This window comes from Microcebus murinus, chromosome 1, assembly GCF_040939455.1.
Source record: "Microcebus murinus isolate Inina chromosome 1, M.murinus_Inina_mat1.0, whole genome shotgun sequence".
Taxonomy (NCBI): Eukaryota; Metazoa; Chordata; class Mammalia; order Primates; family Cheirogaleidae; genus Microcebus; species Microcebus murinus.
Genome location: NC_134104.1, coordinates 68,413,287 through 68,436,231, shown reverse-complemented (window position 1 = coordinate 68,436,231; position 22,945 = coordinate 68,413,287). Strand labels below are relative to the sequence as shown.

At 40.8% G+C, this 22,945-nt stretch overlaps 1 protein-coding gene across 1 annotated transcript in view; it reads left to right on the top strand.

The window, feature by feature from the left end:
* The first annotated feature begins 394 nt into the window (after positions 1–394).
* The window catches only part of RNF168 (ring finger protein 168), a 29,732-nt gene continuing 7,181 nt past the window's right edge, over positions 395–22,945 (top strand). The window contains exons 1-4 of the mRNA XM_012780343.3: positions 395–1,359; positions 13,721–13,797; positions 15,808–15,987; positions 19,151–19,272. Of these exons, the coding sequence (XP_012635797.2) occupies positions 1,059–1,359; positions 13,721–13,797; positions 15,808–15,987; positions 19,151–19,272 (680 nt within the window). The 5' untranslated portion in view covers positions 395–1,058. The remainder of the gene's footprint in view (positions 1,360–13,720; positions 13,798–15,807; positions 15,988–19,150; positions 19,273–22,945) is intronic.

Below are 22,945 nucleotides of genomic sequence, written 5' to 3'. Positions count from 1 at the left end.
AAAGGGAGACTCTGTTTCAAAAAAAAGAAAAATAGTAAGTGAAGAATTACAAAAATTATTGTTCGGGTCTATAATTTGTTTGGAGGTTTCTCTTTTTTTGCTCAGGGACCAAGTTTGCAACCCCAAAGGACTTCTGCAGACTCTAGGAGCAGAAATGTCAGGTTAAAGTTGGTGTGGACACTGATACCAGGCAAGAACCCCAAAGAAAACAAAAACGGGAAAGGTCGGCCCCACCCACGCCCAACCATGAAGAGTGGCAGGGCTGGGGCGGGGGCGGGGCCCTCTGCTAGGCTCGGAGGGCGGGGCGCAGCGGGGCGGAGCGCGCAGGTCCCGGAAGTCCCGCCCGGCGGTCCGTCGGACACCTCTACGAGTGAGCGGGTCTCCAGATGGGAAGTGAGGTTTTGGCGGGCGCTTGTGACGTCAGTAGCTCTTGTCCGGTTGCTACGGAGAAACGAAGAGGATTTTTGGCTGACTGCAGGGGCCGGGCGCCGACTTCCCGGAAGCAGTGCAAGGAAGGCGCCCGAAAACTGGGACTCGGGGGCTCGCACGCTGCCCTCGCAGCGACGGTAAAACGGAGGTCCGGCTGCAGCCGGAGCCCCGGCGGGAGCGGCAGTCTTCCAGGAGCGGGGGCCTGGGACTGGGGAGAGCATCCTCACCTGGTGAGCGGGGGGAGAGGAGCTTCCGCGCACCACGCAGCGCCGGGGAGCTGGGGCCCGCGTCCGCCCTGCCGCAGCCGTGGTGTTAGTGCCTCTGAGCAGCCCAGCTCTCCCCACGAAAACGTTCCCTTCTTTTCTTGCCTGACGTCGTCTTAAAAATGGACAAATACACCGCCTTCCAGAATAATACTGTTTGCGTGACCCTCGGAGTTCCTTTTTGCTTCTAGACGCGTTTGATGCTCCTGTTCTCCGAATTCTGATAAGCTGCTGGGCATAACATTGAAACGCAAAACTGCTAATTTGCCTTTCCTGCAGTTGGCCGAAGGTTCTTTCTCCATTGTTGGCCAAGAATTGTTTTTCTTTCAGGTGTAGATGTTGAATAGGCCTTATTAACATATTAAAATGGCTGTGCGCAAAGACGCCATCCCTTCCCTGTCGGAATGCCTGTGCCAAATCTGCACGGAAATTCTGATCGAGCCCGTAACCCTCCCTTGCAACCACACGCTGTGTAATCCGTGCTTCCAGTCGACAGTCGAGAAGGCAAGTTTATGCTGTCCCTTTTGTCGCCGCCGGGTATCCTCGTGGACTCGGTACCATACCCGAAGAAATTCTCTTGTCAACATAGAACTGTGGAAGATAATTCAAAAACACTATCCAAAGGAATGCAAGCTTAGAGCCTCTGGGCAAACATCAGAGGAAATCGGTGAGTAAAACCATGCGTGTTAATTGGGTAAACACCCAAAATCCTTTAAAAAGTGAATCGTCACTTCTTTGAAATCGTCACTTTTAAAAAAGGGGGGGAAAACCCGACTAGTGTTTGTCTAAATAGTTTTCGGAGGTGTTAGGTTTTATGGACCCCAAATGTCAATTAAAGTCAAGGGCAAGATTTGTCCTTTGTTATAATGCTTGCGCAGTGTTTGATAGGTTTTTGTTGGATTAAAGAGGGAACAAAAAAAAATTGCCTGTTTGGAGCTTTCAGTCATGTGAAAAGCTGTATAAATATTCATAGTGAGCAATCGTGATGTATAGCATCAACAGAAGAAAACAGATTCCGATGTTAATATTTGTTTTACTTAAAATTTCTTCCTTTGATTTACTTACACGTCTCCATTCGTATAATTATTCTCATCTCTGAAGGTTGCAAGGAGATTAAAATAGCTTTCCCTTACAATTTCATCTAGTTCAGTCATTTTTATTTAAAGCCCTACACCTTGTTTCCTCAAGAGCCCTAAACTGAACACTTGACTTTAGTGGCTTGCTTCTAATGTGAGCAATAAGCCACGTAGTATTTTCTGCCCAGACTTTGAATGTGGTGCCTGTGCCTGCCTTTTAAAAATTTATATTTTTTTGTGATAAAAAATATTTAACCAAATTTGCCATTTTAAACCATAGTTGTTCTTTTTTTTTTTTTTTTTTTTGAGACAGAGTCTCACTTTGTTGCCCAGGATAGAGTGCCATGGCATCAGCCTAGCTCACAGCAACCTGAAACTCCTGGACTCAAGCAATCCTTCTGCCTCAGCCTCCCAAGTAGCTGGGACTAATGCGCTACCATGCCCCGCTAATTTTTTTTTTTTTTTTTTTTTTTTTTTTGAGACAGAGTCTCACTTTGTTGCCCAGGCTAGAGTGCCATGGCATCAGCCTAGCTCACAGCAACCTCAAACTCCTGAGCTCAAGCGGTCCTACTGCCTCAGCCTCCTGAGTAACTGGGACTACAGGCATGCGCCACCATGCCTGGCTAATTTTTTCTATGTATATTAGTTAGCCAATTAATTTCTTTCTATTTATAGTAGAGACAGGGTCTCTCTCTTGCTCAGGCTGGTTTCCAACTCCTGACCTTGAGCTATCTGCCTGCCTTGGCCTCCCAGAGTGCTAGGATTACAGGCATGAACCACCAGGCCCGGCCCTGGCTAGTTTTTTCTATATATTTTTGGTTGGCCAATTAATTTCTTTCTATTTTTAGTTGAGACAGGGTCTCGCTCAGGCTGGTTTTGAACTCCTGACCTTGAGTGATCCGCCTGCCTCAGCCTCCCAGAGTGCTAGGCGTGAGCCACTGTGCCCGGCCAATAGTTGTTTGTTTTAAAAAAATAGCTTTATTGAGATCTTCATAGAGTGCTATACAATTCATCCATTAAAATGTACAGTTTAAAGGTTTTCAGTAAATTATTAATTTTTTTTGTTTTTGAGACAAAGTCTTGATCTGTCGCCCAGGCTGGAGCGCAGTAACTTGATCATAGCTCACTGTAACTTCAAACTCTTGGACTAAAGTGACCCTCCCACCGCAGCCTCAAGAATAGCTAGGAGTACAGGCACATGCCTCCATGCCTTGCTAATTTTTAAATTTTTTTGTAGAGATAGGGTCTTGCTATGTGGCCAGGCTTCAACTATTAATTGTATGGTTCAGTGGCATTAAGTATGTTCAGTTTGTTGTGTTTCCATCACCACCACCCATATCCAGAACTTCTTGATCTTCTCAATCTAAATTTCCATACTTATTAAACTAACTACCCATTTCTCCCTCCCCCTAGTCCCTGGCAAGCACCATTCTATCCTCCTGTCTATGAATCTGACAACTCTAGGTACCACATATACATCACATATACATGGAATTATAGTAGGTATTTATCCTTTTGTGTCTGGCCTATTTCATTTAGCATTATGTCTTCAGGGTTCATCCATATTGCAGCATGTGACAGGATTCTCTCTCTTTTTTTTTTTTTTTTTTGAGACATAGTCTCACTCTGTTGCCCTGGATAGAGTGCCATGGCATCAGCCTAGCTCACAGCAACCTCAAACTCCTGGGCTCAAGTGATCCTTCTGCCTAAGCCTCCCAAGTAGCTGGGACTACGGGTATGTGCCACCATGCCCGGCTAATTTTTTCTATATATTTTTAGTTGGCCAGTTAATTTCTTTACCAATTCTTTGTTAATTTTTAGTATAGACTGGGTCTCACTCTTGCTCAGGCTACTTTCAAACTCCTGACCTTGAGCGATCCACCCGCCTCGGCCTGGCCTCGAGTGGTAGAATTACAGGCGAGAGCCAACACACCTGGCCTTTTGCTGGTGTTTATTGAAGGCTGTCCCATTTACAGTTACTGCTGAAATAATTCCCAAACTATTTTTGCAAAGACTATCTTCCTTGTGTGTGGTCACAGAAGTCTCTGTGCCTTAGCTTATGTTTAGCTAGTGTTTTGACAGAACTTTCCTTGAGTGCTAGAAGTTGAAAAACTAACAAAAACAAAACACAAGCACTTCTCTTAGTCTTGGTAGGTTGTCTCAGTGCTGAGCCTTTCCCTTCAACACTTAGCCTAGGGATCAGCCTAATGGGTTCATTTGAATGTCCTTATTTCCCAAAGAAACTCCCCGGCTTTTGCTTCTGGGCCTTGGGCAGTCAATTGTCTGTAGATTATAGTTTTTTCCCAAGGCTTCTGTGGGTTGTTAGTTTGGTTTGCAGTGGCCTCCCCTCCCCCTGCTGCCCCTAGGCAATTTCTGAGGCTTTTCTGGCCTGAATTCTGAGTTAGGTGAAACAGACTAGTGCTTTGTGTCAGCCCTTCAGGTAGCCCAGACAGATTAGAACAGACATACAATAATTTATAAGTAAGTTCTGCTCTGCTCCCTCCAGAATTAGGGACCAGTGTCCTACTCTGTGAATGTGGGTTCCCTTCAATAAGACTGCCACCATGCTGGGAGGAGACAGAGCAAGAGTAAGGAAAAACTCCGCAAAACTTTCCTAGTTGCCCTTTTTTTGGTTCACTGTTTTCCTGGTTGCCATAAACCTTTAACTGTTTTTCAGAGTTTGACAATGTTAGTGCTGATAGTTTCTATTTGTTTTTAAATATTTTTGTGGAGCACTAAGAGCTTGGAACTTCCTACTTGGCCGTTTTGCTGATTCACTCCGCCAGCCTCCTCTAAGTGCTCACAACTAAAATTGCCATTGTTTTATTTCTTTTTTCTTTGTTTCTTTTTTTAGAGACAGTTCTAGCTCTGTGGCCTTGAACTCCTCAGTTTAAGTGATCCTCGTACCCCAGTCTCCCAAGTAGCTAGGACTATAGGCATGCACCATCACGCCTGACTACTTACATTTTTTTATAGAAACAGGGTCTTGCTGTGTTGTCCAGGCTGTTTTCAAACTCCTGGCAATAAGCAATCCTCCTACCTGGGCCTTCCAGAGCACTGGGATTACAGGCATGGGTGGCATGGGCTCACCTACCCAACAGTAGAATTGCCATTGTTTTCAAGAGTGTTCTTAGGTTTGAACTTCCCCACACTCTGTTCTAAATTAAGTTAATTCCTTTGTGGGAGATCCATTGGAGCTCTAGTTATTGTGGCCTACCTTTCCCTCTGAACAAAATCTCTGCAATATTTCTCTGGAGCTGGTGGTGGTTACAATGGCTTATTTTTTTTCTTTTTACAATCAGGACACTAGACTTGTCTCTCCTAGAATTCTGCTTTCACCCTGTGAACAAGCTGGAATGAGAGGGATTGAGGCTTTAGTATTCTCTACCTGCAGTGCCTAGGGTAAAGTCTCCACTCACCTGGAATTTAGCCTCTGTACATCTGAGCTGGAGGTCATGACAAATCCTGGCAGTCTGCTCCTGGGGGCTGGTAGGGTGGGAGAGGTGGATGCTATAACCCAGAACTGGAAGCTAGGAAAACAGGAGTCTTTCTTGGCCACACCCACCTGGAGTGGAGTTTCAGGCATGCTGAGCTGGAGGTGAAGGAAGGGAGCAGGTTGTGACTCAGATGTCAGACTTACTTTTCCTGCTGAGGTTTATTAGATTATTAGATTCTATCATTAGAATTTTGGAAATATTTCTTCATTTGCTGTCTGCTCTTAGAACAATTTTTTTTTCTTTTAGCCAGTCAAATTTAGCAGTGAGGAGTTGAATACCAACTTTAGTGACACTAATGTTAATAAGTTCTGATAATCCACTGCCATCGGACCAGCCTCTTAGGACAATTTCAAAGGACTTTATATGGTTGGGTTTTTTTTTTTTTGAGACAGAGTCTCGCTTTGTTGCCCAGGCTAGAGTGAGTGCCATGGCGTCAGCCTAGCTCACAGCAACCTCAAACTCCTGGACTCAAGCAATCCTGCTGCCTCAACCTCCCAAGTAGCGACTACAGGCATGCGCCACGATGCCCAGCTAATTTTTTATATGTATATTAGTTAGCCAATTAATTTATTTTTATTTATAGTAGAGACAGGATCTCGCTCTTGCTCAGACTGGTTTCGAACTCCTGACCTTGAGCAATCTGCCCGCCTTGGCCTCCCAGAGTGCTAGGATTACAGGCGTGAGCCGCCGTGCCCAGCCATGATTGGTTTTTTATAACTTTCTCCAGTTATTGTTTCATTGGAGAATAGGTCTGTGGATCTCTTCACTCCACTGTTCTAGAAGTTGATCCTCCTCACTTTGTTTTTCATGTAAATGTTATTGAGTTGTAACACACATATAAAAGTGAACACACTGCTGGTTGTGATGGTTCATACCTGTAATCCCAGGGAAGCTGAGGTGGGAGGATCACATGAGGCCAGGAGTTAGAAACAAGCCTAGGCAACATAGCGATCCCATCTGGGGGGGTGGGGTGGAATTTAGCCAGGTGAGTGGTGGTGCACACCTGTAGTCCCAGCTGCTACTCAGGAGGCTGAGATGGGAGGATTCTTTGAGTCCAGGAGTTCAAGGCTGCAGTGAGCTATGATCATGCCACTGCAGTCCAGCCTGGGCAACAGTGAAACTCAGGCACAGTGTGTCTCTTCCAGGCACAGTGGCACACACTTGTAATCTCAGCACTTTGGGAGGTTGAACTGGCAGGATCACTTGAGTCCAACCTGGAAAATAAAGCAAGACCCTATATCTACAGAAAGAAAAGAAAAGAGAAGAAAAGAAATACAAAGGTGAATCCATCTATGTAACTGGCATTGTGGTCAAGCCCTAGAAGTTAACCAGGATGCCCAAATCCTCCTTGTCCCTTTCTACTGTCTGTTCACTCAACATCCTTGTGACCACTGTCCTACTATTTTGATTTGTAATCTTGGATTACTGTTACCTGTTTTCTTTGTTGTTTTGAGAGAGTGTCTCACTCTGTCTCTTAGGCATTTTTTATGGTGACTGGGTGTCACTGTTACTCAGGCTGATTTCTAACTCCTGGCCTCAAGCGATCCTCCCACTTCAGCTTCCCACAGTCCTAGGATTATAGGCTAGAGTGCCATTGAGTCAGCCTAGTCACAGCAACCTCAAACTCCTGGGCTCAAGCAATCTTCCTGCTTCAGCTTCCCAAGTAGCTGGGACTACAGGCACGTGCTACCACACCCAATTAATTGTTTCTATTTTTTAGTAGAGACTGGGTCTTGCTCTTGCTCAGGCTGGTCTCCAACACCTAAGTTCAAGCGATCCTCTCACCTCAGCCTCCCAGAGAGCTAGGATTACAGGCGTGAGCCACCGCGCCCGGCCTCAATTTATTTTTAAAACAAGGTCTCACTCTGTCTCTAGCAGGGACCTCATCATAACTCACTGTAGCCTTTAACTCCTGGGCTCAAGCCATTTTCCTGCCATGGCCTCCTAAAGCGTTGGGATTACAGGCATGAGCCGCTGCTTCCAGCTGTCTTTTGTTAAATTTATCCTCGATGTTTTTATGGCTTTTGATGCTCCTTTAAGTAGAATTTTGAACATTTTCATTATTCAGTTCACTGATATTATAGTTTATAAAAATATCATTGGTGTTTGTTAATCTTGTACCTATTGATTCACTTTGTATATTCTTAATTTATAGACAGTTGTAAGAAAGCATATGTATATATGAGATAGCTTTATAAAAATGAATTGTTTGAGAGTCAACTTGCTCAAGGCTTCTTGGGTGTGGCTCTAGGTAAAAAAATAAAATATAAAAAAGAAAAAAAGTGAATTAACATGATAGGGGTGGGTTTTATACTTGAACTCAAAAAAGAATCCTACAGGAGGGTAGAATCAACCTTATTTAGAATGTCTAGGCCGGGTGTGGTGGGCTTGGTGGTTCACACCTGTAATCCTAGCTAGCACTCTAGGAGGTGGAGGCAGGCGGATTGCTCAAGGTCAGGAGGGATTGCTGGAGGTCAGGAGTTTGAAACCGGCCTCAGCAAGAGCAAGACCCTGTTTCTACTATAAAAAAGAAATTCATTGGCCAACTAATATATATAGAAAAAAAAATTAGCCGGGCATGGTGGCGCATGCCTGTAGTCCCAGCTACTTGGGAGGCTGAAGCAGTAGGATTGCTTGAGCCCAGGAGTAGTTGGAGGTTGCTGTGAGCTAGGCTGATGCCAGGGCACTTACTCTAGCCTGGGCAACAAAGCAAGACTCTGTCTCAAAAAAAAAAAGAATGTCTAAATTTTCTTTCCATTTGCAACTATCATTGTAATAATTGATACAGGCAGAATCACAAATAGGTGCCGAAAGTCCTGCTTGAAAATTTATTGGAGATCAGAAGATTCATATAGTCTTAAAAGTATCACCTTACGGATTGCTTATTAATTACAAAGGGGAAAGGATACAGTTGAGAAGTCTATTCATCACTGTAATCAAGTGATCAAACCTAACATTTATGGAACAAACTAATATCATGAGCCTCCTAATATAATGTGTAAAAGGAACAACCTGAATCTAATTTTGAGAAAACAGAAACCCAAATTGGGAGAGATTCTACAAAATGTGGTTCATACTTCATAAATGTCAGTATCATGAAGGCAAAGGCTGAGTAGTTGTTCTATATTAAGGGAGATTAAAAGAGAGTGACAATTAAAAAAAGAACTAAACGACATCTAAATGCAGTGCAGGATACTGCATTATTAGATCATGGGTTAGGAAAAAGGTTGTTATTAAAGACATTATTGGGCTAATTGGCTAAATTTGCATATGGACTATATATTTTGTTATATAGAAAATAGTATATCAATGTTAATTTTATTGAACTTGATCACTGTATTGTTATAAGGACAACGTCTCTTAGGAGGTACATGTTTAAGTGATGAAGGGTTATGATGGATGCAGCTTTCTTTCAAATGGTTCAGAAAATATACACACACACTAGAAAGACAGATTTGGCAAATTTGAAACTTGAATCTAAATAAAGGGTAATTGGGGGGTTCATTGTACTCTTTTTTGCAACTTTTCTGTAGATTGGAAAGTTTTCAAAATAAAAATTAAAGGCAGGGAGAGCAAATTCTAAGTGGGAGAAGGAAACTCATTTTCATGGTGATGCAAGCAGAGTCAAGTTGAGGGATGGAAGGATAATTTTATGAACAGCTTAAGTATGAATCCTGGCTGCCTAGGAAGAACACACTCCCTGTAAGGAGGCAATATTAAGGGCAGTGGGAACATTTAATTTAAGGGGTTACAACAGAAATTTTAGAGTTAACCAGAACTGAGCATTGTTAAGAGTTGTTTCCAACAGATAGCAAAAATTGATTGACACAGTCACTTTCAGACTAAAACTAGTTTTTAAAAAATCCTTCATACATTTATAAATTGTTTAAGAAATAGTAAACAGTTGCACCTAGATGTTGCAGGCAAATGAAGACAATTTTAATTTGTTATATCTGCAGTTGAAAAAGTTACTGATTTTAGTTTAGATTCATCTTATGTAGAAATAAGTAAACTTTATAAATTTCAGTCACTCCATGTTTCTAAAAACTTGCAGTTCTCTGCTTACTATAGAGTAGTTAAGTATCTTCTGTAAATTGTAGGTACTTTTTCTTTGCGCATTTGTTGTATTTTTTTTCTTAATTGCAGAAGTTCTTGTTATATTCTGGACATTAATTCTCTAGTGATTTAAAAAAATTTTTAATCCACCTGGAATTTGAGTGTTGTATAAGGTAGGCATCTTAACCACTCCTAACCCCCATTGCCATTTATAACCATACCACTAGGTGAAAGATCCATCCTCATTGATATACATACTTTTCTGTTATTCACATGCTTATTTTCCAGGGTGATTTGGGGGCTCTTTTCTTTTTTTCCTTCTTTTTTTAGGATGGGTTCCAGTATGTCACTATGTTGCCCAAGCTGGAATGCAGTGGCCATTCACAGGCAAGATTATAGGGCAAAAGCCTCAAACTTCTGGGCTTGAGTGATACTCCCAACTCGGCCTCTAGGGTAGCTGGGACTACAGGCATGCACTACTGCTTGGGGCTTTTTATTTTTTAACTATCTGTTTGTCAAAGGCTATGCCAGTATCACACCTTCTTAGTTTAATTATGTTTTCTATCTAGTATGGTAAATCTATCTTCAATATTCTTTTCTTAAATTGTCTTAGCTACTTTTTTATTGTATCTAATATGTAAAGTGATTTACTTTTTTTTCAAGTTTTTATTGTAAAATATACATAACATAAAAGGTGTACAGTCCTGTGGCATGCAGTACATTCACATTGTTATGCAGCCATCACTACCATCCATCTCTGAATTTTTTCATCTTCCATAATTGAAAACTGTGTACCCATTAAACAACAATTCTCTATTCACCCCTCCCCCTAGCCCCTGGTAACCACTATTCTACTTTTTGCCTCTATGAATCTGATTACTCATGGTATCTCAAATAAGTGGAATCATACAGTGTTTGTCCATTTGTGTCTGGCTATTCACTTAGCATGATTCTTCAGCGTTCTTCTATGTTATATAGCATGTGTCAGAATTTCATTCCTTTTTATGACTGAATAATGTTCTATTGTGTATATATTGTTTAATATTCTACCACTTTACCCCTCCTACACAGATATAGTTTCACCTGAGAACTTTAATAGTTAGGGTTATCCTAAGCAGGTACCAAACTGTGGCCCACAGGCCAAACTTGGTCTATAACATTTTTGTAATGAAGTTTTATCGGAACACTGACAACTACCTATATTCATTAGTCTGTGTCTATGGGTACTTTTGTACTATAATGGCATAACTGAGTTGATCTGAGAGACCACATAGCCCACAAAACACTAAAAGAAAAAAATTATTATCTTGCCCTTTACAGAAAGACCTGTTATCACATCTGATATTTTACTACCTCTCTGTATATATCTCATCATCCTTTATTAGAAGTACCATACTATGTAGAAGTACTATCCTTCTTATCCACTTGGGCTTTGTTTCTAGCCACTTTTGTTTTTGTAGGCCAGGACACTTTTGTTTTTTAAGGAGCCTTATACTTATCTCTCTTGTATATTCCACTGTATTGTCTTGATTGGATCCTCCTCGGTGGCTAAAATAAATGAGAACTTAGTGTACTTTATCCTTACTTGTTAAGGGGTTATGTCACTGTTAGTTTCTCTGTTGCAGAATTTGCAAACTGCTAGCCTGCGGGCCCTATGAAGCCTGCAGGCATGATTTCTGTGACCCATCTATCGCCCATATTCATTTAAATCGGAAGATTTTTTTATTATTTTTTGAGACAGAGTGCCATGGAGTCAGCCTAAATCACAGTCACCTCAAAACTTCTGAGCTCAGGTGATCCTCCTGTCTCAGCCTCCCTAGTAGCTGGGACTATAGGCTCCAACCACCACACCAACTAATTTCTTTTTTCTTTTCTTCGGTAGAGACAGGGTATTGCTCTTGTTCAGGCTGGTCTTTTTTTTTTTTTAGTATAAAAGAATGACCTCGGCCGGGCGCGGTGGCTCACGCCTGTAATCCTAGCTCTCTGGGAGGCTGAGGCGGGTGGATTGCTCGAGGTCAGGAGTTCAAAACCAGCTTGAGCAAGAGTGAGATCCTGTGTCTACTATAAATAGAAAGAAATTAATTGGCCAACTGATACATATATAAAAAATTAGCTGGGCATGGTGGCACATGCCTGTAGTCCCAGCTACTCGGGAGGCAGAGGCAGTAGGATCACTTGAGCCCAGGAGTTTGAGGTTGCTGTGAGCTAGGCTGATGCCATGGCACTCAATCTAGCCTGGACAACAAAGGGAGACTCTGTCTCAAAAAAAAAAAAGAATGGCCACATCTGTGAAACAGGCTGGTCTTGAACTCCTGACCTCAAGCAATCCTCCCACCTCAAACTCCCAGAGTGTAAGGATTATAGGCATGAACCACCACACCAGGCCTAAATTGGAAGATTTCACATTAAAATCTGGTTTTGTGGATTTTCTTGAGAAAGCAATGGCAGTGACAGCCCTGAGTTTCCTAATGGCAGTAGTCAGCTGGAGTTGAGTAATAGCTACCCCTTTAAATAGACAGATATGTTCCCTTTTTCTGGTTGTTTCCTTTTTATAGTATCTTGTTCTTGTTTATGGAATAAAATTCTCATCAAATCTGCTGAGGAGATACACACTCTTCAATTATCTTTTAGCTCCAGGGTGATTTTCCCCCTCCCCTGTATAGGTTCTGTTTCTCTTTAATCTTATAGAATTATTTCAAATGTCTGGTGATCCTTGGAGTAGCTTTCATGTTTAAAAATGAGGCCCTGGCAAAAAGCTTTGTATACATGGATGTGTATGGGTGACTGACAGACATAGAAAGCAGAGCCTTTTGCTTTGTTATCCCTAACTGCCAGATTGCAAAGGGCTTTGCTCTGGGTTACCACCTCTTATATTAGCTGCTCTGGCTCTCTCTAGACAGTTCAGTTTCTTCAAAGAAATATGCATGTGTGTACTTACCTATCCAAGAAGAAATGCCCATCAGTCAAGTATTCTGATTTAACAGCATATAAACTTTGAATTCTCCTGTTTCAGTCCCACACTTATTCATTCTGCATTCTATTGTGCCTTATGTTTCTTTTCTTTTTTTTTCTGAGACAGAGTCTCACTTTGTTGCTCAGGCTAGAGTGAGTACTGTGGCGTCAGCTTAGCTCACAGCAACCTCAATCTCCTGGGCTCAAGCGATTCTACTGCCTCAGCCTCCCGAGTAGCTGGGACTACAGGCATGTGCCACCCTGCCCGGCTAATTTTTTGTATATATATTTTTAGTTGGTCAATTAATTTCTTTTTATTTTTAGTAGAGACGGGGGTCTCACTCTTGCTCAGGCTGGTTTCGAACTCCTGACCTTGAGCGATCCACCTGCCTAGGCCTCCCAGAGTGCTAGGATTACAGGCGTGAGCCACTGCGCCTGGCCTGTGCCTTATGTTTCTGGGTCCAAGCTGCTCTCTAGGTAGATAAGAGGCAGATTCCCTACACTTCAACTATAGCCATCCCTTCATTCTGCTGTATCAGTCTTCCATTGGCTTCCCATTTTCTAGAAATCTATTAAAATGTGTTTGTTGATTAACTCCCTCCACTAATCTCTTTGATGTTGTAGGATTCCTTCCCCCCCCCCCCAGTATGCAGGGTTTTGCTCTGTCACTCAGGTTGGAGTGCAGTGTTGTGATCATAGCTCACTGCAGACTCAAACTCCTAGGCTCAAGCAATTCTGTCTTAGCCTCCCAAGTAGATGAGACTACAGACACATGCCACTGTGCTTTGCTTGTGGTATTTTTGGTTTTGGGAGGTTTTGGGGGGGCCTGTTGCCCAGGCTGGGCTCAAGCGAACCTCCCACCTCAGCCTCCCCAGTCCCTGGCATCATAGGCATCAGCCACTGCACCCAGAAGATTAGATTACATTTTTATTTTTATTTATTTATTTATTTTGAGACAGAGTCTTGCTTTGTTGCCCAGGCTAGAGTGAGTGAGTGCCATGGCATCAGCCTAGCTCACAGCAACCTCAAACTCCTGGGCTCAAGCGATCCTGCTGCCTCAGCCTCCCAGGGAGCTGGGACTACAGGCATGTGCCACCATGCTCGGCTAATTTTTTCTATATATATTAGTTGGCCAATTACTTTGTTTCTATTTATAGTAGAGATGGGGTCTCGCTCTTGCTCAGGCTGGTTTCGAACTCCTGACCTTGAGCAATCCACCCGCTTCGGCCTCCCAGAGTGCTAGAATTACAGGTGTGAGCCACCATGCCCGGCCTCATTACATTTTTAATACATTCCTTTACTGTTATTTTAATGGACTCTAGAGGAAGGGTTAAGTATATGCATTCATGTGCCATTTTGAATCAAAACCTCCTGGCCTTTTTAAATGGAATTCCAAAAGAAGATGCTGCTATTAATATAATAATTATACGGTTTATTTTAATTACAGTCGATGACTATCCACCAGTTCGTCTGTTAAGTAAACCTGGAGAATTGAGAAGAGAATATGAAGAGGAGGTAAGCAAGGTAGGTGCTAAGTAGTTAATTCTTTTTTTGGAAAAGTGTCTTTGCTGTGTTTACATATAGTTTTATGTGCTTATATAACTAGTGTATCTTGAAATGTAAATAATTTTGATGTACTCTACAAAGGCTCTATTTTTATATATATTCAAAATAGTTATAAACTAGCTTTATACATAATTGGTACCCTTCCTTTGTAATAGCTACCCCTAAGCATTCAAGCATGAAGGAAATTTTTATAGTGAGAACAGGCTCTATCGGGATCCTTTTTTTTTCCTTTTGTTTATTTATATATATATTTTTTTATTTCGGCATATTATGGGGGTACAAATTTTAAGGTTTCAACAAATGCCTTTTCCCCCCTCCCCCCACATATCGGGATGCTTTTGACTACAAATAAAACCCAAGTTAAACTACCTAAAACAATAAGAAAATTGTAATTAACTGGAATTCCTGAGGTGGTGTGGCCTTTAGGGTTGATTTCTTTCTGAGCTCTGGCTTCTTTCTTTGCTAACTTCTGTGAGCTGGCTTTATCCTCAGACTAATAGGAAGATGGCTACTTACTTCTCAACCTCACATGCATACACAATGATATGCAGAGGCAAAAGAAGCAGTCTCTTCCTTTGGCTTTCCCTTAAAAGTAAGAAAACTTAACTCAGAAATTTTTTTTTTTCTTTTTGAGACAGAGTCTTGCTCTATTGCCTAGGCTAGAGTGCCATGACATCAGCCTAGCTCACAGCAACCTCAAATTCCTGGGCTCAAACAATCCTGCCTCAGCCTCCTGAGCAGCTGGGATTACAGATGCAAGCCACCACACCTTGCTAATTTTGTTCTATTTTTAGTAGAGATGAGGTCTCACTCTTGCTCAGGCTCATCTTGAACTCCTGACGTCAAGCAATCCTCCCACCTCAGCCTCCCAAAGTGCTAGGATTATAGGCCTGAGCCACCGTGCCTGGCCTTAAGGATTTATTCTTTTTTTTTTTTTTTTTTTTTTGAGACAGAGTCTCGCTTTGTTGTCCAGGCTAGAGTGAGTGCCGTGGCGTCAGCCTAGCTCACAGCAACCTCAAACTCCTGGGCTCAAGCGATCCTCCTGCCTCAGCCTCCCGAGTAGCTGGGACTACAGGCATGTGCCACCATGCCCGGCTAATTTTTTATATATATATCAGTTGGCCAATAATTTCTTTCTATTTTTATAGTAGAGACGGGGTCTCGCTCTTGCTCAGGCTGGTTTTGAACTCCTGACCTTGAGCAATCCGCCCGCCTCGGCCTCCCAAGAGCTAGGATTACAGGCGTGAGCCACAGCGCCCGGCCAAGGATTTATTCTTGAATCAAATCCTTTGAATTGCTAAGTGGTTCTTACATTATTTCTTTGAGACCGTATAGTTTAAATCACCACAAGCATGACCTAAAGTCCTAGAATCTTAGTTGGGATCTCAGTTGTGCCACTTATTAATAATCTAAGAAAGTTACTTTGCTATTTTTGTTTCCTCATGTGTAAATCATATAATAAGCTATTGTGGTGGTTTCTTCAGCATCCATGTTTGAGGATTGATCCTGATTTCAAGGATAGCCTCTGATTATAGGCTCTGGGGCTATAGGATAATAATAGCCTCTGATTAGTCTAAGTCAGTCTTTTATCATTCCATCCCTTTTGTTAGGGGTTGGTTCAGGAAGCTAGGTCTAAGTTGGTCAGCATATGGCATTGCATAACTGAGAAAAATATTACCAAGAAACACTTCCATAAATGTGTGGCCATGTGGTAGAAATGTGATAAGGCCTGAAGAGAGGCAGAATGAGTCTTTGGTCAAGGTTTCAAGGCTGACTGAGGAAGGCTTCCTCAGAAGAGCCTACTTGAACTATCCTGCAGAAATTTGCCTCTCCAGATTTGTACCTCATTTGAGATAATCTAAATTCCTGCCAATTTGTTCTATTTTACTTTTATTTCACTAATCTTACTATATTCAAAGTACACTAAAACCTTCAGAGAAGGATTCTTCTTTATTAATCATTTTTAAGGTGCAGGCAGAGCGACGGGCCAGTGAAGAAGAAGAAAACAAAGCCAGTGAAGAATACATACAGAGATTATTGGCAGAGGAGGAAGAGGAGGAAAAAAGACAGTCGGAAAAAAGGCGAAGAGAGATGGAAGAACAATTGAAAAGTGATGAAGAACTGGCAAGAAAGCTAAGCATTAATATTGTAAGTTTTAGGAGAGAACTTTGAAGTACTATCTGAGGGAGTTGGTTTCCAAGACTCCCTGTGGATACTGAGTCTGGGGGCTCAAGTCCTACAGTCAGCCCTGCAGAACCCTCTGGCATGAAAAGTCGGCTCTCTGTTTCTCAGTCTTCTGCATTCCACATGTACTGTGTTTTCCACCTGAGGTCGGTTGAATCCATATGGAACCTGAGGATATGGAAGGCCAACTATTAACATTTCTGTTGCTTTGACTAGTTTCCAAAGAACTGAAGAAACAGCAGTCACCATAATTAGAAGCTATTGCTCATATCTTGACTTCTAAAACAAAACAAAACTTTTTTGCATATTGTTGCATGTTTGCTGTCATCCAGATTACTTTTTTATATGTTACTAGTAAATAACTTTATTTAATTTTTTTTAGGTTTTTGTTTGTTTTGTTTTGTTTGAGACAGAGTTTTACTCTGTTGCCTGGGCTAGAGTGCCATGGCATCAGCCTAGCTCACAGCAACTTCAAATTCCTGGGCTCAAGCAATTCTCCTGCTTCAGCCTCCCGAGTACCTGGGACTACAGGCATGTGCCACCATGCCCGGCTAATTTTATTTTATTTTATTTTATTTATTTATTTATTTATTTATTTTTGAGACAGAGTCTCACTTTGTTGCCCAGGCTAGAGTGAGTCCTGTGGCGTCAGCCTAGCTCACAGCAACCTCAAACTCCTGGGCTCAAGCAATCCTCCTGCCTCAGCCTCCCAAGTAGCTGGGACTACAGGCATGTGCTACCATGCCCAGCTAATTTTTTCTATATATATATTAGTTGGCCAATTAATTTCTTCCTATTTTTAGTAGAGATGGGGGTCTCGCTCTTGCTCAGGCTGATTTCGAACTCCTGGCCTTGAGCAATCCGCCCGCCTGGGCCTCCCAGAGTGCTAGGATTACAGGTGTGAGCTACCATACCCAGCCCTCCACTCCCATTCTTGTTCCATCACATCAATTTCTTTCCCCAAAGGTAACTGCTATTAACAGTTTCTTATCAATTTCTTTATTCACCTAAAAGGGATTATATCAATCACACTGTTTTACTCCTTGTATTTTTTCTACGTGTGTATTTTATTTTGTGTTTTTATTTTATTTTGTGTTTTACTCCTTGTATTTTTTCTACTATGTCTTAGACATCTTTCGTATTACTACGTATAGTCTATCTAATTCTTTTTAGAGCAGAATATTCCATTTTATGAATGTAAATCACTTTTTGAAAGTGAAGCACATGAAATTCAAGGGTAACATATTAAACCCTGGATTTTAGTATCATACTAACTGCCTATTAGAAAAATGAATGAAAGAAAGAATAATTAAAACACATAACTTTTAAGGCCAAAAAGAGGCCGGGCATAGTGGTTGATGCCTGTAATCCCAGTGCTTTGGGAGGCCAAGGTGGGAGGATTGCCAGCCTAGGCAACATAGTGAGACCCTGTCTCTATAAAAACATTTTTAAAAATTACTTGGGCATGGTGGTACACACCTGTAGTCCTAGCTATTTAGGAGGCTGAGACAGGATTGAGCCTAGGAATTCGAGACTACAGTGAGCTATGATTGTTCCACTGAACTCTAGCCTGGATGACAGAGCAAGACCCTATCTCAAAAAGAGAAAAAAAAGACCAAAAGATACACTGAGATCCAGTGGTTTAAAAGAGCCTGACAGAATCACTTGGGGTTCTTTTAAAATACAAACTCTCATAGTTTACGTAAATTTAATGTATCAAAATCTCTGGGAATTGGATTTAGGGAATCCAGTTTCCAGAGGTGCCTAGGAAAATCTTGAGACGTTCAGGTTTGAGAGCCTCTGAGAACACATCCTGTACTTTCTTTATTATTTTTATTATTTTATTTATTTATTTAGAATAAGGGAAAAATCTAGAGAAACAATTCCTGTACTTTCAATCAACAAATATCTTAAAATATACTTGCCTGAATGAGGTATACCCAGAATTGGGAATTTTTTTCTTTTTTGAGAGGCCAACCATTCACACTAGTACATCCAAGTTTTGGGTTGTATACCCCTTTTAAGTATCCTTTCTTTTCTTTGTTAAACTAGAATAGCTTTAGAAAGATATACAATCAGGAAATTACTTATGGTAATTTCAGACATTGACTGATGGTATGATAAATGGAATAGTGAAAAATATCTAAAAGAGGAGAATTTAGGGTCATCTATACTTGTCTTTCAAGTGTCTACTAATCATTCTGGTTTTCACATGGGATTATAAGAATAGAGTTACTGATACTAGAATAATTTTTTTATACTTGTGAAAGTTTGGTTCAGGGCCAAATGTTCACCATCACAAATTATATGAACTTTACTAATATTGTAAGAAACTTTGAGACTGGTACAGCAAGTAAATATTTGTGATATTTATTGATATGCTCTTAAAGTCCAGAATTAAATTATTTTATTTTATGTAAAACTTCTACTCCAGGTATATCCACACCTCGTTGAAATTACCCTTATAGATTAAGGTAGTTATAATTATATGAAGCTACTTATTAGAAATATCAACAAATTGTCAGCTAATAAGATTAGTATCAGCCAGGCGTGATGGCTCACGCCTGTAATCCTAGCACTCTGGGAGGCCGAGGCGGGTGGATTGCTCGAGGTCAGGAGTTCAAAACCAGCCTGAGTAAGAGTGAGACCCCATCTCTACTAAAAATAGAAAGAAACTAATTGGCCAACTAAAAATACATAGAAAAAAATTAGCCGGGCATGGTGGCGCATGCCTGTAGTCCCAGCTCCCTGGGAGGCTGAGGCAGGAGGATCACTTGAGCCCAGGAGTTTGAGGTTGCTGTGAGCTAGGCTGATGCCACTGCACTCACTCTAGTCTGGACAACAAAATGAGACTCTGTCTCAAAAAAAACCACAAACAAAAATTAGTATCATCATGCTTTTTTATGCTTAATTATGTACAGTAAAAATGTAATCAATTTAGACCAACTTAGATAGACTTAATTTTGATTATACTGTGTTTTATATGGTCAGTGTTCTTAAAAAGATGTATAGTATTTAAATGTAAATGGAATTGCTGAAATATTCTGTGGCTTCTTAATGAAATTGCTTATTTTATCATGAAGTTCTCTTTAATAATGTCTGTTATGCTTTTTTGTTGTTGTTGAAGAACAATTTTTATGAGGGAAGTATCCTGGCTTCTCCCTTGAATTCCAGAAAATCTTCTCCAGTAACAACCAAGTCTGAAAAGAAAAGTAAGAACAAACTAAGAAACACTGGAGATATTCAGAAGTAAGTACACATTACTATCAATTATTTATTGACCACCTGCTGTGTGTCAGTGTTTTTTTATTCATATAGACCACTAATTATCAAAGTTTAGTCCATGAACCCTGCATGAAAACCCTGAAGATAGTCTGAGATTGTTATGAAGTGAAAGGAAGAGAGCCACTCACATAGTTTATTCTTTTTTTTTTTTTTTTTAATTTTGGCATATTATGGGGGTACAGATTTTAAGGTTTCAATAAATGCCCATTTCCCCCCCTCCCCCCAAAAGTCTGAGTCTCCATCATGACCATCCCCCAGATGGTGCACATCTCACTCATTATGTATGTATATACCCGCCCCCCTCCCCCCTCCCACCTGCCCAATACCCTATTACTGTAGCACCTATGTGTCCACTTAGGTGCTACTCAGTTAATACCAGTTTGCTGGAGAATATATCTGGTGCTTGTTTTTCCATTCTTGGGATACTTCACTTAGTAGTATGGGTTCCAGCTCTAACCAGGAAAATATAAGATGTGCTATATCACCATTGTTTCTTAGAGCTGAATAGTACTCCATGGTATACATATACCACATTTTATTAATCCATTCTTGGATGGATGGGCACTTGGGCTGTTTCCACAGCCTTGCAATTATGAATTGTGCTGCTATAAACATTCGAGTGCAGGTGTCTTTTTTGTAGAGTGTCACTGGATCATTTGGGTAGATGCCCAGCAATGGGATTGCTGGATCAAATGGTAGATTCACTTGTATCGCTTTAAGGTATCTCCATATTGCTTTCCACAGAGGTTGAACTAGTTTGCAGTCCCACCAGCAGTGTAGGAGTGTTCCTCTCTCTCCGCAACCACGCCAGCATTTATTGTTTGGAGATTTTTTTTTTTTTTTTTACTGGCAGATATTAAGAGTATGGAGATTTTTTGATAAAGGCCATTCTCACTGGGGTTAAGTGATATCTCATTGTGGTTTTGATTTGCATTTCCCTGATGATTAGAGATGTTGAGCATTTCTTCATATGTTTGTTGGCCATTCTTCTGTCTTCTTTAGAAAAATTTCTGTTCAAGTCCTTTGCCCACTTTTTAATGGGGTTATTTGATTTTTTCTTCCTAATTTTTGTGAGTTCTAAGTATATTCTAGTTATCAGTCCCTTATCGGATGCATAGGATGCAAGAATTTTCTCCCATTCTGTAGGTTGTCTGTTTACTTTCATGACTATTTCTTTGGCTGTGCAGAAGCTTTGTAGTTTGATCATGTCCCATTTATTTATTTTTGTTGCTGCTGTGATTGCCTTTGGGGACTTCTTCATAAACTCTTTGCCCAGGCCAATGTCTAGGAGAGTGTTTCAAACTTTTTCCTCTAGAGTTCTAATAGTTTCATATCTTAGGTTTAAGTCTGTTATCCAGCGTGAGTTGGTTTTTGTGAGAAGTGAAAGGTGTGGGTCCTGTTTTAGCCTTCTACAGGTGGCTATCAGTTTTCCCAGCACCATTTATTGAAGAGAGATTCTTTTCCCCAACGTATGTTTTTGTCTGCTTTGTCAAAGATGAGATGGCTATATGAGGATGGTTTTATATCAGGATTCTCACATCTGTTCCACTGGTCAATATTCCTGTTTTTGTGCCAATACCATATTGTTTTAATTATTACAGCTTTGTAGTATAGTTTGATATCTGGCATATTAATGCCTCCCATTTTGTTTTTGTTGCCTAGAATTGCTCTTGATATTCGGGGTCTTCTTTGGTTCCATACGAAGCGTAAAATTATTTTTTCTATATCTGTGAAGAATGCTGATGGGATTTTAATAGGTATTGCATTGAATCTGTAGATCAGTTTGGGTAGTATAGACATTTTGATGATATTGAGTCTGCCGATCCATGAGCATGGTATGGATTTCCATCTGTTTACATCCTCTGCTATTTCCTTCCTCAGTGTTTCATAGTTCTCCCTGTAGAGGTCTTTTACATCCTTGGTTAAGTAAATTCCTAGGTACTTTAATTTCTTTGTTGCTATTGTGAAGGGAATTGAGTCTTTGATTTGGTTCTCAATTAGATTGACATAGTTTATTCTTGATTAGCATGAAGAAAGTTGTGAAAACTGGCAGGCTTTTCACCCAGCTACTAATTTTGGCAGATTTGCACTTTTTCTCTTTCTTGCTCAGGATTTCCATGGTATTTCCATTTTCTCAAAATGAACCAGTTGGATTCCTCATTCTCTTGGTTTAAATTCAAGTGAACAAAGCTGGTCCTTGATAAGCTCATCTTCATTGAAGGGATTGCAATGTGTCATCTAGGTCATTTCCCTACTCCCTGCCTTTTTTCAATTTATGCATCATATTTCTTCTCTACCATACAAAAAAGCATGAATCAGGTAGTCCAATAGTAAAGTGATTTACTTACCCCTAAAGACCCCTCCAGCAGCAGGTAACAGGTAGAATTGATAGTTTTATAAGGATATAAGCTTTCCCATAATAATTCTTAGTTAGAAAAGTTTAATTTCAGGACAGGAAGTCCATATAAAAAAAGAAAAGAAAAGTTTAATAACTACAAAAACTAGACTTGTAAGACGTGTTAAGGGCTTCTGGATCAACTGAGTACATATGTGCAGATAACTCAACCTTCTAAAATTTGTTAACATTTTGGATTTGGGGTGTGAGAAAATTTGAAGGAGGAGAAAGTTAAATGGGGCAGTTGCTATTAAAAGAAAAAATAGATGTGACAGTATCAATGTTGTTAAAACTGATGATTTACAAAATGAAAATCAAGAGAAAACCATTACAGTAAAAGCAGAGATAGTTCATATTGATATATTATTATTCTGCTTAAGGATATAACTGATGAAAATATATAAATATTTAAAAATTAAGGCTGGGCGCTGTGGCTCACGCCTGTAATCCTAGCTCTTGGGAGGCCGAGGCGGGCGGATTGCTCAAGGTCAGGAGTTCAAAACCAGCCTGAGCAAGAGCGAGACCCCGTCTCTACCATAAATAGAAAGAAATTAATTGGCCAACTGATATATATATATATAAAAATTAGCCGGGCATGGTGGCGCATGCCTGTAGTCCCAGCTACTCGGGAGGCTGAGGCAGAAGGATCACTCAAGCCCAGGAGTTTGAGGTTGCTGTGAGCTAGGCTGACGCCACGGCACTCACTCTAGCCTGGACAACAAAGCGAGACTCTGTCTCAAAAAAAAAAAAAAATTAAAAATCACTAGAAATACAAGAATAAACTGACTAATGAATTTAAAAGCAGAAATTGAGAATGGATTAAAGTTATAGCAAAGTTAAAAACAGATAAGGCCTATTTTCTGGAATATATAAAAACTCTTATATATCATCAATGAATTCCCCCACAGTGAGGGGGGAATCTCTTATAACTCAACAATAGAAGGCAAACAACACAGTTTAAAAATGGGTAAAAGGCTGGGCATGGTGATACATGCCTATAATCCCAGTACTTTGGGCGGCTGAGATGAGAGGATGACTTGAGGCCAGGATTTTGAGACCAGCCTGGGCAGCAGAGTGAGACCCCATCTCTACAGAAAATTTGAAAAATTGGCCAGTGGCCAGGTGAGGTGGCTCACAGCTGTAATCCTAACACTCTAGGAGGCCAAGGTAGGAGGATTGCTTGAGTGAGGTTAGGAGTTCGAGACCAGCCTGAGCAAGATTGTGAGACCTTGTCTATAAAAA